Consider the following 16,279-nt stretch of genomic DNA (forward strand, 5'->3'; position numbering starts at 1 on the left):
CACATTCCATGTGTTCCTGCCCTGCCCCCTTCAGGCCTCTTCTCCCCTCATGCTGGGGCCATTCTTACTGAGTGTCTCTAGGTGGATGGAGCAGAACTGTGCTAAGATTCTGCCCACGCCTGAGATGAAGGCCGAGGCTGAGGGGGGAGAGTGACCCAAGGGTGAGGCTGGTCCAGTCCTCACGTCCTCCACCCAAACTCTCAATGCCTTCCATCCCCAGGTCCTTGTTCTTCCTTGACCATTGTCCTCCATGGGGGCAGCCATCCCGTGTCCACACTTCTGGCTTCAGCAGAGAAGGGGTGGAGACAGGGAGGCCTACAAGGCCCTAGGAGGCTCAAACATGCAGACTGTGGGGGTGGTGATCCCTGCAGCTGCTCCCCAGGGGTACACGCAGGAAGCTGGGTCAGGGGAGGAAGGTAACAGGTGACAGTCTTTCTTTTCAAGGCACAAACACTGTGCTACTCTACTGGGCAGGTCGGAGGCTCAGGCTGCATTGGCCTGGGGTTTTCCAAACGCTGACTTTCAGTTAACAATGAGGTGTGTGCAGTCAAGGGAAGGGCCTTGGCTGGCTCTGGAGACTGGAGTCCCCAGAGCAGCACACACAAGGCTGAGCTGGAGCAGTGGCAGGGAACTTTCCCTCTTTTTGCAGAAGTTAGGCCAGTGGGCAGCAGTGTGAGGCGGGGCTGGTGGGGTACCTGTGGGCAGCAGTGTGAGGCGGGGCTGTTGGGGTACCTGTGGGCAGCAGTGGGAGGCGGGGCTGGTGGGGTACCTGTGGGCAGCAGTGGGAGGCGGGGCTGGTGGGGTACTTGTGAAGGACCTTCTAGAAACAGAAGTCTCTGGGGCCAGAAAGTAACCCTGCCAGAAGAGCTCCCCGGGAACCAGGCTAGTGTGAGGTTTACGACCAATGGCAGGCCTTGGTGCTGGGTAGCTGCTGTGGAACTCTTCTCTGGGTTGCTGTCCTCTTGAAATCCAGAATAGCTGTGACTGGCCACACGAGACCCTCTTCCCCGTGGAAGGAGGGGAGGGCTCATAACTCAACCCGGGAGGTGGTGCGTGGTAGAAATGGTTGTCGTTCGCGGGGGGAGGAAAAGGCAACTTCCTCAGCAGCTGGGGTAGCTGCTTGAAAACTGTCCGAGCTCCTGGAAGCAACAGTCCTTAAATTCATGGCTTTGCCATGCTAGACTTAGGTGGAATCCTTTGGTTTCTGTTGTTGGTCCCGTCTGGGTGAATGTCTATTGCTCACGTCTTCCCAGGAAGTCACACAACACTTGGTACCCAAACTGGAACGTGACTGAACCAAAGGTAAGTTGGGAGAAGCAGCTTTGCTGTCCTGCTGTGGGTGATGAGACATACAGCGAGGCTGCTCCATTTGAAGATGGAGTGTCTGGAGGAGAGGGCATCTCCTGGGGTGGCTGTTGTCTTCGGTTTGCTATACTTCTTTTATGAATGGGGTCCACCACATGAATTCAGGGATGCCCCCCTAAGCCGTTGATGAAAGGGACTGTAAGCAGGCTGTGGTGGCTCTCGTGTGACCTTTGCAGTGGGTGACAAGACATGCATTGGAGGGCCAGCTCTGCTCAGAAAGAGCTTGCCTGTGTAAGGGAGGAAGGACAATGAAAATGTCCTCACACAGCTGTTAAATTGGCACGGATGGGATGGGAGTGTGGGCTTGTCCATTTCTTACGGCGTGTGTGTGTGTGTGTGTGTGTGTGTGTGTGTGTGTGTGTAACACAAATTAATCTGTGCTTAAGAGCACTTTCTAGTATCCAACAACTCAGAACCCACAGGAAGAATGGGACAGTGAGGGGAAGTGGGAGTGCCAGGACCCATCAGATCTGACTTTAGGACAGAAGTAATAAAGCCCCACGGTTCAGCATATAGATGGAGTCCTGAATAATAGCCCTGTACAGAAGAGCTAAGAACTGGGAACAAAGTTACCTCTGAACTCTTTGAATTGCGAAGTTTTTGTTGGTTGTTTTTATTTAAAGTTTTTTAAAAAGTAGGTGTTTGTGTGTGGGCATGTGCACATGAACGCAGGTGCCCACAGAATCCAGAAGGTGTCACATCCTTTGGAGCTGGAGTGATAGGCAGTTGCGAGCTGCCTGATGTGGGTGCTGGAACCAAAGGTGAGTCCTATGGAGCCCTCTCAAGCACTGCGCCATCTCTCTAGTCTGTTATTTATTTTGAATTTTCTAAAAATGTATTTTATGCATATGGATGCTTCGTCTGCATGCATGTCTGTGTACTACATACTTTCCGCCTTTTGTCCACAGAGGCCAGAAGAGGAGGGGGTCATAGCTCTGGGATTGGAATTACAGTTGTGACCTGCCATGTGAGTGCTGGGAATCAAACCTGGTTCTTCTGGGAGAACAGCCAGTGTTCTTAACCTCTAAGCCATCTCTCCAGCCCAGTTATTTTTCTGACAAAGGGTTTGATATAGTCCAGGGTGGCTTCTTTTTTTTAAAATTATTTATTTTTTCTATTATTAGCTTGATATAGCACAAATTCTTATCCTAATAGTGAAATGTTTCACTGAGTTGCCCAGTGATTGAGTAAAATCAAAACTTACTTTAAGCCACAGTCATCCTCGGGTCCCCCTGCTATGTAGCCTCCAGAGTGGCTTCTAACTTGCTATGTAACTGAGGCTAGCCTTGAACTCCAGATCCTCCTGCCTCCACTTTCTAAGTGTTAGGAACTTTTAGATGAGAAATAAGAGAATCTCTCACTGTTTGACTTAGGAGTCCACGGGACACGGGGATGCAGAGCCATGGACTGCTGTAACTGCTCGTTCATCCTCAAGACAAAGACTGCACATAATCTGAGGCATGTATTGGAGGGAGATCAGTCCCTGAAGGACTGGTTCATACAAGTCATTAGGTTTACTCAGCCAGTTTACTGCCAGCCGAGGTCTCCAAGAATATCCTGGGCTAGAAGACAGAAAGGAAGGACAGGCAAGACTGAAGGAAGCAGCCATGTGCGAGGTGTTTTCTGATGGTCAGGGTATCAGGCCTGGCAAACTGTGGACGCAGGGGAGTCCAGTGGATTCAGCAGGGACTCGGGACGAGTAGGAGGCTTCAGTGTTGTGCTGCAAGCCGCAAAAATACATGAAGTAGGATTTCAGGCATTTATGACAAGCTAATACCTGGAAGAAGCCAAGGGCCTTCCAGAGGTCAAGCTGAGACTCAAGGAGCCTTGGTGATATTGGCTTTTGATTATTAGCCGTTTCCTATTATGAATTTCTTATGTGCTGTTGTAGCTTTCCCATCATTTATTGGGCACCATTTCTCCTCTACTAAAGGAATATTTAGATAACCTTCTGTGCTGACAGCTATGCACGGCCAGAACCCCAGTTCAAGCCTCCCTGTAATTATCATCATTGGCAGCATCCGGCCAGGTCCATCCCCAGATGGAGGAAAGTACCTTATCAGAGATACCTCTGTACTCTCTAAGAACAGACTTCAAGTGTCCGGATGAGGAAGAGACAGATGGGGAAGTACTAGCTGGGTAAGAAAGAGATGAGAAGAACCTAGTTGAGGCAGAATTAAGGTGAGAGAATTAAGATAGAACTTAGAGGGGACAGTAGATAAATATAGAGAGAAATCAGGAAAGAAAAGAGCTAGGCACGAGGACAGAACTGAAGCTGTGTGTAGATAGAATTTTATCCCAGAGGAATAAAGTAGATGGACAAAGAGCTCAGTGTACTTAGATTCTTTTCCTGAAAACAATTCTCACCGTTGGCAGTTTCTCTTTGGGCCCCCGGGAAGAAGATTATTAAGGCTGCCCTATAATAACATACAGGAGGGTTGGCGCCCTTCCACCTCCAGGTGTGGCCAGTGGCAGCAGCGACCCTGCACAGGCGCAGCTGAAATCAACCTCACTTGCCAGAAACACAAACTGAGCCTGCCAAGCCCTGAGGGGTGGAGAGATGTGCTGTGTCCCCTAGTGACACCCCAGGAGGGTTAATGTCTACAATACATAAAGAATTAAACAAAAAACTGGACATTAAGAAAACAAACCAATTAAAAAATGGGGTACAGAGCTAAACAGAGAATTCTCGAAAGATGAAACACAAATGTCAGAGAAACACTTTAAGGAATGTTCAGTATTCTTAGTCATTAAGGAAATGCAAATCAAAACTTCTTTGACAACACTAGTCAGAATGGGCAAGATCAATACACAAACTGGAAGCTCATACTGGCAAGGATGTGGAGTAGGGGAACAGTCATCTACTGCTGGTGAGAGTGAAAATGTGTACAGCCAACATGGAGATCAGGGAGGAGATCCCTCAGAAAGACGGGACTGGCTCCACCTCAAGATCCGGCGACACCACTCTCGGACATCTACCCGAACAACTCTACATCCTACTGCATAGACGTGAGCCCAGCCATGTTCATTGCTGCTTTATTCCTAAGAGCCAGAAGTTGGCAACAGCCTAGATTTCCATCAACAGATGAATGGATCAGGAAAGTGTGGTACATTTACACAATACAGTATTACTCAGCTGTCTAAAAAATGAAATTCTCAGGTAAATGGATGGAGCTAAAAAAAATCATTTTGAGTGAAGACAAATGATATGTATTTGCTTATATGTGGATGTTAGTTTTTAAGCCTTCAATGGGCACACCACAATCTGTATAACCTCAGAAGTTAGGTATATCGAGAAGACTAGGGTGGAGGAAATGATCTTCTGAGGAAGGAGAAACAGAATAGATACTTATGGGGAGGTTTGGGGGGTCTGGAACAGAAGGACTGAACAGAGGGAGTGAGGAAGGGGGGAGTGAGGGAGGGACAGCTAAACTAGGGGACATTGGAGAGGACATGTGGAAACCTACAGTAGAAGATTCTTTTTTTTTTTTTTGGTTTCTCTGTAGTTTTGGCGCTTTTCCTGGATCTCACTCTGTAGCCCAGGCTGGCCTCAACTTCACAGAGATCCACCTGGCTCTACCTCCCGAGTGCTGGGATTAAAGGCGTGCGCCACCACCGCCCGGCCTGAATACTTTTTTAAACCTTATTTTATGCATTGTGTGAGGGTGTCAGATCCCCTGGAACTGGAGTTACAGACAGTTGTGAGCTGTCATGTGGGTGCTGGGAATTGAACCTGGGTCCTCTGGAAGAGCAGCCAGTGCTCTTAACCCCTGAACCATACACACACATGTGTGTGTATGGAACCATCTCTTCATACACACACACACACACATACATATATATGTACACACACACACACACACACACACACACACACACACGAAAGAAACCTAAGCCAGGGCACAGAGGCAGAGGCAGGTGAATCTCTGTGAGTTCGAGGCCAGCCTGGTCTACAGGGTGAGTTCCAGGACAGCCAGGGCTACACAGTGAATCCCTGTCTTGAAAAACAAAACAAAAATCCACAACAAAAACCAAAACAAACCTAAATGAAATCACCAAATAACAGGGAAACAAAGCCTCAACTAGACAACTAGACAGCTCTTGCCACCAAATGAAAACTCCAGTGCCAGGAATGTGTTACATTGTCGGCCAGAGGGGCCCCATGGAAACACCAATCAACTCAGGCTTTAGTCAAGGCTATTGTTTGCTCTGCACAGAGGGATGGTAAGGTCCTGCTGCTGCAGACAGACACTTTCATACCTGACTATCCACTTTTGGGGGGAGTTGAGCTGGTGCCTCCTGAGAGCCTTCGCCCCTACTGAATGGTGTTCATGGTACTAGAAGGTACTCTGTATGCTACCAGAGAAAGGGAGACGCCAACCCAGCTCCAAACCCTTCCTCCCATCTACAGTGGTGACCTGCCTATGGGATGCACTGGTCAATAGCGGCACAAGAGCTGCGGGACTAACAACCACTCTGACTGGATGTAAGGCCCCTCCACGAGATGGAACACACGCCTCAGGTGGTCAAGAACCCGAGGCCAGATAGGCCATAGACCTGGGAACAACCAACTACTACTGTTCTGCTAAAAGAATGGAGCAATGAAATGACTCCTAGTAACAGTCTGCTATACTCATAGATCGGTGATTTGCTCAGCCACCATCAGAGAAGCTTCCATCTGCAGTCGATGGAAACAAACACTGAGATTCCCCAGCTGGACATTGTGCAGAGAGAGACCTTGGGACATTGTGCAGAGAGAGACCTTGGAACACTCAGTCCTAAATGGGACATCTCCATTAAATCCCTCCCTTCGGGGCTCAGGGAAATTTGAGAAAGATGAGGTGGAAAGATTTACGAGCCAGTGGGGATGGAAGACACCAAGAAAACAATGCCTTCTAGCCACAACCAGAGTAACACACATATGAACTCAGAGACTGTGGCAGCATGCACAGGGCCTGTACAGGTCCAAGCCAGATGGCTTCCCAGCACCGAGTGTGGAAGTGGACACGAGCTCCCATCCCTAACCAAGAAGCTATCTACAAACCACATTTAAGGGCAGGCCCCCTGTCCAGCAGTAGACAGCCAACTCAAAATGAACTCAATGGTGTTTTTGGAGGTTTTTTTTTTTGATTTAAAGATTTATTTATTATTATGTATACAGTGAGTTCTGCCTGCAGGCCAGAAGAGGGCACCAGATCTTGTTACAGATGGCTGTGAGCCACCATGTGGTTGCTGGGAACTGAACTCAGGACCTCTGGTAGAGCATCCAGTGCTCTTAACCTCTGAGCTATCTCTCCAGTCCTGTTTTTTGTTTTTTTGTCTCAATGTTTTGTCTGGGAATTTTTTACCTCACTGGTCTTTTGTTTACATAGTATGGTTCGTTTCTAGTTTGTGTTTTCTGCATATATTTATGCTGCTGCTCCTTTTCTCTTTTTTTTTTAAAGATAACTTGTTTTTATGTGCATTGGTGTTTTGCCTGCATGTATGTCTGTGTATGAATGTATCAGATTTCCTGGAACTAGAGTCACAGACAGTTGTGAGCTGCCGTGTGGGTGCTGGGAATTGAACCCGGGTCCCCTGGAAGAGCAGCAAGTGCTCTTAAGTGCTGAGCCATCTCTCCAGCCTCCTTTTTTTCTTTTCTATGGTTGTTTTGTTCTATCCTGGGTTTTTTTTTTTTTTTAATTTGTCTGTTTGTTTTCTACAGAGAGAAGGAATGCATGGAGTTGCATGGATGGGGAGGGAAAACCATGATCAGAATACATTGTACGCCAAAAAACTATTAAAAAGTTATTCAGATGCTTTATCCAAAGAAAAAAGTTTCATTATATGTTAAACTCTGAGTCTCTCTCTCTTTTTTTGTTTTTTCGAGACAGGGTTTCTCTGTGTAGCTTTAAGCCTTTCCTGGAACTCACTCTGCCACTCTGTAGACCAGGCTGGCCTCAAACTCAGAGATCCACCTGGCTCTGTGCCACCGTCACCCAGCTAACCTCTGAGTTTCTTACAAATGTTGAGAAGCACCTGAAATAATCTGCTAGGATGAAAAATATGTCTATCCAGGGTCCAGGGTCCAGGCACTGGGCAGAGCTCTTGGGAATTTTGTGGCACTGATAATACCCAACAAGGTGGCAGAAAACCCTACAACAGCCAGTGTATAAAAAACGTAAAAACAGGCTGGGTGTTGGCGGCACAGGCCTTCAATCCCAGCACTTGGGAGGCAGAGGTGAGTTCAAGGCCAGCCTCATCTACAAAGAGAGTTCCAGGACAGTTGGAACACAGAGAAACTTCATCTGAAAAAAAAAAAAAAAAAAAAAAAAAAAAGTCGGTTAAAAAGTTTAAATGATGAAGGCGCTGTGGTGGGGAAAGGCACATTCAGAATGTTTTTGGATGAAAATCCCAGTGCTAGGGATGTTCTCTTTCTACTAGTTGATGCCTTACAAATCACAAAGGTAACTGTCCCTGCTGTTGACTGCACACTAGAACTAGATATAAGTCCCTGTTGCTGAAGACACCATAAGCTGTGCTGTAGAGCATGGATAAGCCTGTGAGGGCTGGGCTGGAAGCTTCCTCCCGGCTAGCTGGCTTTCATAACACCAGGTGCTATGCAGGCTTCTGACAAGTTGCTACCAGTGGCCCTTCTCAACTTGTACACAGGCAGCATGTTAATATGTTAACATCAGCCTACCCGGCAAGATGTGCTGGAGATTCAGTAGTGGTACAACTGTTATGAGTGCAACCAATTGCTTTGCTTTCTAACTAGATTGAAGGCCTGCTCCACAGCAGGGAACCCTCGTTTACTGTCAGACAAAAGTCTGTGGCTGGTGAAGTCTTAGCTCCTAGTGGACATGTTACTGCTGTTGAGATTATTGCTGCTGTAGGCCTTGGTCAGGAAAGCTTCTTTATGCAGCGGGGGCAGTTCTCACAGCAGAGACTATTAACTGGCTGAAGTACTGAGAATAAAGGAATAAAGGACCGTTGCTTTGGTCTATTGGCACATGCTTATTCCCAAAGAGAGCATGGGAAAAAACATAAGAGCTGAACTAAGGGGCAGGTTACTGTGGGACCCTGTTCAGGCATGATATGATGACCATTACTGTCCTGAAACCAGAGTAGCTATGATCAACTGCACATGACCATCACAAAGTTGGATCCAGCAACATTACCTCACAGAAGCAGGCAACAGGAGACTCCTCCCCTCCCCAAGGGTAACAAGAGGTCAACAATGCTGAGGTGGTGTTATTCTTGGGTGGTAGAATTTCCTGTAAGTAGTACATGTTCCCTGGGCTAATTGTTTCTTTGGTCTCTTGTAAGTGCTCTTCCTGGGTGAGTCTCTCCCCAGATGACATCGCCCCAGGAAAAGACAGGCAACACTGCTCCCCCTCTCCCCCTAGGCATTCCCACTGCTCCAAGATAGCACAAAAGAGGAGGAAACTCAAATGGAACTGCATGCCCTTCCCTGGAATCAGAGGGGACACAGCATCAGCTAGGTGGGACTTAGCATCAATGGCAGGAAGGTGTCAGAGACACCAGCAGGCAGGGCAGAATGAAGGGACGGAGAATCAGGGCAGGGACCACAGTCAGGTATATGGCTTCAGCCCAGGACCCTTGCCCAGAAGAGCCTTACGACCTGACACACTGGCCAGGGACACACTTGATGTCATCATTTTTATTCGTTTTCTCTTTTTGAAAATAAGAGTAAACATACAATATATATTCTCTATTTATACGTATTAGATATAGTTACTGTGGGGTCAGCCATTTTCCCCAGCCACCAGAAGCAGTTTCTTAGGCCGGTCTTTCTTTGTAGAGGGAAAGAAGTGTGCGTGACTGCCAAAAGCAGAATCTCTTTATTATCAAACAGCAGTGACAGGCAAACCTATCACTGTTATACACACTGAGCCTGGGGAGCCAGGGGAGGGCAGCGGATGCTAGAGAACCCACAGGAGCTCCACGGGAAGCATTCCCACTGCTGCTTGCTCCACCTTTTACCCTCATTCTGTTCTAAGAGCCCTGGACTCACAGAGGGGACACCAAGGAATGTTTTGTAGGCAGTGACCATCCTCCAGGGCACAAGGGAACAGAATTCCAGATGGCTCTGGACCACGCAGGCAGTCACAGAGCACCAACTGGTATATATGGGGTATACAGTGCTGGCCCAGGTTGTTCCTCTGGGCTCGTATCTGCCCAGCACATCTGGCCCCTGGAGTCCCAAGACTGTGACAGAGCAGTAATATTGGCACCCGGACTCTACCCAAAACAGGCTCAGTGGGGAGACAGGGCAGGGATTATGGGCTGGGACCCCAAAGGGAGTTCCATGCTCACCCCCAGGCAAAGGGAGAAGGCGGAGCACCCTGTGGCCTCTGGCCCAGCTTCTGCCACTATGCTGGCTCCATTTCCTTTGATCCCACAGCAACAGCAATGGAAGAACAGCCACTGAGATACACGGAGCTATCACTCCAGGAGGGGCCTGGCCCTGCTCCGGGCCCTCAGTTAGGCTCAAGGGAGCTTCCTGGATGGTCAGGAGCCCACCTGGCCTTTCCCCAAAGGAAGGAGGAGGTCCTGCCACCCACAGGGGCTCCACATTGGGCTGGCAGAAGGCTGGGGCGGATGCTGGAGGGACTTCAGTTCTTGAGGATAGTCTCGTAGGCCTGGTATACATGCTGGGACACCTCTGGTGCTCGACACTTCAGGGAGAGCTGCAGGAGAAGAGGAGGGCGGAGAAAGAACTCACCCCAGAGCTCTTCAGTAAAGGGTGGGAGAGAGCGGGCACCAGCTGGGAAGTGAGCTTGAGTGTCTGTGCATGCACACATGGCAGGGTGGCAGCTCAGAGTGGGGCAGATGTGAGGTAAAGCAGAGGGGGTGGCCGGCACAGTCAGCTGCGGGGAACCAAACAGACTTGCAGCCCCCACACCTGCTGTCTGCCCTGCCAGCAGAGCCACTGGCAGGAGACATGATTCACGAGCTGCCGGGAGTACCCAGACCCCACCCCCCTTTTTGGGCTGTCTGCCCCTGCAACCACTGGAGGTCAAGGTTAAGAGCGACTCTGATAGGCAATCCTGGTGGGCAGAGGGTTAAGAGGGAGCAGGTCTCTGCTGGGGACGGCAAGGTGTGTGGGGCTTGCTCTGACTCCTGCACAGGAAGCAGGTTTGTGCAAGATCACCCCAGTGCTGCCTGAGGTCTGAGCCTCGAGACTCTGGGCAGAGGGAGGAAGCCAGCCAGCCTGCACTTGTACTTGAGAGCATCCGATCTGTCTGAGGCTGCAGTTAGGAAGGAGTGGCCAGCAGAATTCTGGAATTCAGCAGCAGCAGCTCGCAGAGCGGTCCACAGGCCTCCTTTTAAGGAAGGGCTCTACATACCACGCATGTAGAAGTGTGGGAAAGCCCTGGTGTTAGTAGGCTCCATGCACATCTGCTGGGCCTTGGAAGCATCACATTTAAGCAAAGCCAAGTTACAGAGGGAAGCAGAATGCATTGGGGTCAGATCGGGAGATGAGGCATGCGCAATACTGCCAGTAAGGATGGAGGTGGGGCACAAGAAGAGAGAAGCAATCTGCTAACCTCCAAGTCCTGTACCATGGCACCAGCAGGGAAGGTGGACATGTAACAATCAGACGGAGATGTGAATTACCACCACCTCAGCTAACGTCACAGCCCCACCCACCAGCGCCAAGGTCACCAGAATTGGAAGGTAATATCTACAGGGCCACACCTACCAGGCAAGGGTGCGTGGGGGAAACAAAGCCTTGACTCCAGGCCTGGGAACAGCAGTGCAGTTTACAGAATACCCAGACCCCATGAAGCTGTCCTCCGATAGCTCTGACTTGGGGTCTAGAAGTATGGTTGCTGAGAATCAGTGTGCCCCTGGCTAGGCACTCAGGCCCCCATATGGCAGCAGGGCCAAAGTCTATAACAGTGATCCTATTTCCCTATCTGAGTTCATGTGTTTATGTCTATGTGTCTTGGTGTCTTATCTGGGTAACCTGATGGGGCTGAGCTGAAGTTTCTCAAAGTTCAGAGAACCACTTCTCACACCAGGCTCAGAGACCTTGGCACAGTGCCCCTGATATCACCGTCTCCCACAGCCCAGACTAGGAATGCTGCCTGGGGGAAGTCCTGCCAGGGCAGGAGGTGGAGGGTCAGACCTGACAGTGGGTACACGAGTTCTCACCGTGAAGTTGGGGTTGCCTGGCTGGATCCGCAGCTCTGCCAGCACCCAGATGCCGTTGGTCAACTTGAGAGACTGGTAGAGCATGTCCTGGCCCTCCACATTCCTCTTGGCGACAGTGAAGATGTTACTGCTCTGCAGCTTGTTGCTTGCAGCCTCTGTAGGATCAGACAGCCATGGAAGGCTCACATTCAGTGGGTACAGGGAGAGAGTGAGCGGAATCCTGGGGGATGGGGGGCCTCACCTGTGTTGAGTGGGCAGTCTCTGATCTGGAACTGGGCTTCATTCTCGTTGGGAATGTCTTTCCATGTGGCCAAGAACATTTGCCGGTCTGCGGGGTGAGTAGGATGGGGTGAGAGATGGGATCCTCAAAACTGGCCCCTCAGCATCACATGACAGGAAATGGGTCTGGTCCCCAATGTGCCACCTGGAGCTGAGTGAAGGCACCGCCTCCTCCACAGTTGCATCTGCTTCAGCTCAGGACACAGGCTTGGTCTTAAATGCCCTCTGCTTCCTGCCTCTCCTCTCCCTTACCCTACATCTGACATCATTTTCTTCCACCTCTGTGCAGCCTGATACTCAGACATGGCCACACAGCCCAGGCCCAGCCTTCCCTGCAGCCTTCCCCGGGTTCTGGCCCCAGCACTGAGGAGATAGACACCCGGTATGGAGACTGACCTGGCTCTCTGCAGCCCATGGGACAAGCTGAAGGGTGAGCAGCAGGACATCCAAGTGAGGTGGATGTGCTCAAGGTCCCACCCCAAGGCAGAGCTGTCTTGTTAACTCTCGTACAAGCACTGGCCTCCTCCCGCCCCCTAGCTGTCATCCTGTTGAACAGCCCCAGGGCCCTCACAACTCACCCATCTTCCCATCCTCCACGAAGAGGACATGCAGTGGGTACAAGGTGCTGAAGTAGAAGACATCAATGTTGTTCTTCACAGCCACCTAGGCATGGGGGTCCCCAGTCAGTCCCCAAGGCCTGACACCCTGAGGCCCCAAGTAGGGTGCCCTGAGCAGACCTTCTCATAGAACCCTCCCTTGCAGCCACGCCCCTCTGTCCCCTAGCCCAGGTTCCGTCTGCAGCCCAGAGCACAATTCTCTCTCAGGCCTTCCGCAGATACGGTCCGCAGATACGGCTAGCACCCGTCCCAGGCCTGACCGTGAGTAGAATGGGGTCCCAGCCCTGTGGGGACACACCTGAAGATTGTTCAGAGGCTCCATCTTCATGACTGAGCCCACGGTGCTGAGAGGCAGGGAGAGCTCCACAGTCTGGTTGGGGCTGAGCGGCGCGTGCACCTGGAGCGGCGCAGCCGGGGCCAAGCCAAAGCTGAGGAGAGAGAAGGCCCGGGGGAGGAGTGGGTGCTGACGGGACAGGGCTGGCCCTCTGTGCTCCGGAGTGGGAGGGAGGTGCCGGCAAGGAGCTCCTTCATTAAGTACGCTTTCCCAAGCTCCTGACCACCCGTGCTCCACTGGCCATGTAGAGGGGGCAAGACTCTGGGACCAGCAGCACTACAGCCCAGGCCGGTTAAGGCAGCTAATCTCTGCTGCCGTTTCTCCTCTGCACTGGACTCTGACAGGCCAAGGTGGCACACCCCTGCCCTTTCTTTAGGACCTTACCCAAAACCAGGGGCCTGGACTGCAGCTTCTCGATGGCACACTGACAGCCAGGTAGTTATTGCTAAAGCCCTGACTTCAGAGGGTCTGACCAGGCCAGCAAAGAGCAGGTTTCACTGGCTGGCCTCGAACCAACCATGCCGCCAACCGCCACAGGTTCAGGAGAGCCCCGCCTCTCTGTGTGAGTGGACCAGGAAGGTGTTTCCGGAGGACACAGACTTCTGGAAGGCGAGTCACAGTGTGTGGAGGGGGGCCAGAACGAGTGCTATGTCCAGGGGAGTGCACCGCAATAGGCCGGTTTCCACCATGGTGAAAACCACAAGTGCACACAGTTCCTTCTTCCTGAGGAGACACTGACCCTCCATGCCGTCCTCCGTGGAGGACGAGAGGCTCTGCTGAAGCTCCGCTCTCTCCTCAGGCCTGCCAGACTCCAGGGGACCAGAGCTGTACCGTGGGGCCCTGCACGCCAGCTTTGAGGGAGTGCTGTCTGTCAGTGTCGGCTGGGAGCGGGCAGGGCCTTTGCCCCAGCACACGTGTGATTACCCGTTATCAGAGGAGATAACAGCTGCCCTCCTGGACTGTCAGGTCGCTCTATGGAGACCTTGGCCTAGGATCTGCTACCCAGGAAGTGTTCAATGCAGAGGGTTTGTTATAAGCAGTCATGCATCTACAGCCTCTAGTGTCCTGTGAGGGGAAGAGGCTGGGCCGCCTCAGCCTCCCCAGTCCGCGTAAGGCTCTCCTGAGGAAGCCGCCCCTTCAGTCAACTTCTTAAGGGCCAGTTTGCTCCTCACTGGAGCTGCTCAGGAAGAGGAGTCATCAAGAGGGCCGCCAAGGTTCCCAGAGAGCCTGGCCTTGCCGGCGCATGGCGCTAGCAGGCCTGTTTTCTCACCACACACAGCACAGGAAATGTGGGGGACGGGGCGGTGAGGAGCCGGGAGCACCCACTACTTATTCTCAGAGTCCTTGTCTGATCAATCTTTTGCTCTTGGGGGAGGGTGGCACCCACTTTCTCAGAGCTGTTCCCCCACACAAAAGGGACTCAGGCCTGGGAGGAGAGGCAGGTAGGAGATGATGCAGGGACTTCCAGTGGAGGGTTGCTGGCTTGGAGCTATGATTTCTGACCCAGAACTGTTCTCTGGGCAGTGGAGGAAAGTAAGTTAGGGGAGATGACCTCTCCATTCTGTCTGGTGCTTTGGCATCCACAAAGTGGACAAGAAAGTGACTGATGTTGAGTCTGGTCAGGGGCTCACCTGTTACGATTGAACTGGATGGCAAAATCTGTCATGACCTGCAGGGCTTTGTTAGTCAGCTGCAGGTCCATGGAGATGGAGCCAACCTGGCGGGTGAAGGTGCCAGAGATCTCCAGGCCTTTGGCTTTCATGGCAGGGAGCCAGACCTGTAGGGAAGAGGATGGGAGGAGCTGTGTGACTCTTCTCCACCCCAAAGTCATAGCTAGCCTGAGATCCTTTTTCTCCTTCCTCAAGGGCCTTCTGATCAACCTGCCTCTACCACTAAGGCATGATAAATAAGCTAACCCTGTAGCCCACCCAGAACCAGGACCATAGCATAGCTCTGTATCCGAGTAGTTGAGGACAGGAAGAACATCTTCAGAGGTCAAAAAAGGCAATACAGAGAAAGACTGAAGAAAGGTGAGGAGACAGATGAGCCTTGCCAGTACCATGACAAGCCAAGGTCAGAGCTGAGTATCCAACAGTATTCTGGATCCTGGCCACAGCCTGACTTCTCTTTGCCTGTTACAGCCTGTCCTTCCCTGCAGGAGATAGGGCTGGTCTTCCTCTGAAGAAACTGGCTGCACCATGGATAGTACCAAAGCAGCTCTGGCCTACCAGTGTCCTGGCTGTCCTTAGCAGGCTCAGCACAGAATGCCTGCACCAGGAACCCTGCCCTCCTCCCAGCTGCTTGCAAGGAGCTCCTTAAGGAAAGGGTTTTACTGTTCCGTCTCCACCTGCCTCAGAGCCTCGGGTGGCGCTGCACAGGGTGCTTACCAAGGAAATGGAGGAGTCAAGCCTGCCTGTGCAGAGCAACTCCAAGTGTCATCCTTTGGAGTAAGGGGCCTCTCAGGCCCTCTGTCTCCTCGGACTGGCTTACTGGCCCCTTGATAATAAAAGGCTACAGTTCACCAGACAGCTTCCGCAAGCGCCCGTGTACAAATAGCTCAAGTCTTTTCAATGCTTCTGCCTACATCTGCCCTCAGGGCTTCCACTTCTCGAGGTACCCCAGCTTCACCCAGGTGAAGGCTGCCCAGATTTCTCCTCCCTCCTTTTCACAGCAGCTAGAATTATCTTGTAAAATGCAAACACAGTCACGAACCCCTGGAAAACTCTTTTCCACTTTGCACTGGTGTTCATAGCCTAGGACCTACTCAAGGCTTGTATTGTCCCTTCTCCCCAAGATGTCCCACTTGCTGTCTCCCACTGTTGGAAAGTTCTTCTCTGTCCCCACCTCACCTGGCAGGCTCTGAGCACCCTGTGTCCCCTGGGTCAGAAACCACCAGCACTGAGTCCCCAACAAAGAAAGGCTTGGGGTAAGAGCACTCAGAAAGCTGCTAAGCCTAGCCCTAGGCATGGCTCCCACAGAACAGGCATGTGACCCTGTCTCAGCAGGTCTCTTGTGCTTGCAGAACTGGTCCTCTCCCAACTACCATGTCACATCTGACATGGCACTCTGAGGGTCACTGTGGACTCATAGAGTCTTGAGAAAGTCCCAACAGAATTAAATCTTACTGGCTGACTGAATCCCTCAACTAGCTGCTAATTCATGCTGGACCAACTTGAAGTTTTCACATACAGGGAGCGCCATGCTCCATGTGTAGGGCACATACTTACCAAGGAAGGTAGGGAATCTTGTAAAAGGGCAGACAACCCCAGCAGTAATAGTGTTATGAAGGAAGTATAGACCCTCCCTGCCACTGCGAGTGAAGGAAGCAGTACTAAGGAGGTGGGAAAGTCCTGTCCTGTGGCAAGGACTCTTCCCCAGGAGTCTGCCTGATTACTTCTAGCCCAGTCCTCACAGCCTATTACCAGCACTAAGTGTGAGCAGGTACATCATCTCTACCAGACTAGCAGTGATGCCATCAGTTAAAATCTACATACACATACACACACACACACACACAACC

The 16,279-nt window shown here is 51.3% G+C and overlaps 1 protein-coding gene and 1 non-coding gene across 9 annotated transcripts in view; both read right to left on the reverse strand.

Moving 5' to 3' along the window:
• Window positions 1-9,012: 9,012 nt before the first annotated feature.
• Window positions 9,013-16,279, reverse strand: part of Ap1b1 (adaptor related protein complex 1 subunit beta 1) — a 58,506-nt gene continuing 51,239 nt past the window's right edge. For 5 of the 8 annotated variants that reach the window (XM_028870632.2, XM_037208112.1, XM_028870628.2 and 2 more), the window contains 7 exons: window positions 14,391-14,536; window positions 12,724-12,853; window positions 12,387-12,471; window positions 11,771-11,857; window positions 11,530-11,684; window positions 10,920-10,928; window positions 9,014-10,058 (listed from right to left, as the gene is read on the reverse strand). In XM_028870632.2, coding sequence (XP_028726465.1) covers window positions 9,984-10,058; window positions 10,920-10,928; window positions 11,530-11,684; window positions 11,771-11,857; window positions 12,387-12,471; window positions 12,724-12,853; window positions 14,391-14,536 — 687 coding nt within the window. In that variant the 3' untranslated portion in view covers window positions 9,014-9,983. Of the gene's footprint in view, window positions 10,059-10,919; window positions 10,929-11,529; window positions 11,685-11,770; window positions 11,858-12,386; window positions 12,472-12,723; window positions 12,854-14,390; window positions 14,537-16,279 lie in introns of all 8 variants that reach the window. The other 3 variants (XM_028870633.2, XM_028870630.2, XM_028870627.2) reach the window with 2 other exon arrangements.
• LOC114694116 lies at window positions 13,882-13,976 on the reverse strand. The gene has a single exon (XR_003734648.1). It is a non-coding gene; the product is annotated as a small nucleolar RNA SNORD125 (small nucleolar RNA).

This window comes from Peromyscus leucopus, chromosome 7 (assembly GCF_004664715.2).
Source record: "Peromyscus leucopus breed LL Stock chromosome 7, UCI_PerLeu_2.1, whole genome shotgun sequence".
Classification (NCBI taxonomy): domain Eukaryota; kingdom Metazoa; phylum Chordata; class Mammalia; order Rodentia; family Cricetidae; genus Peromyscus; species Peromyscus leucopus.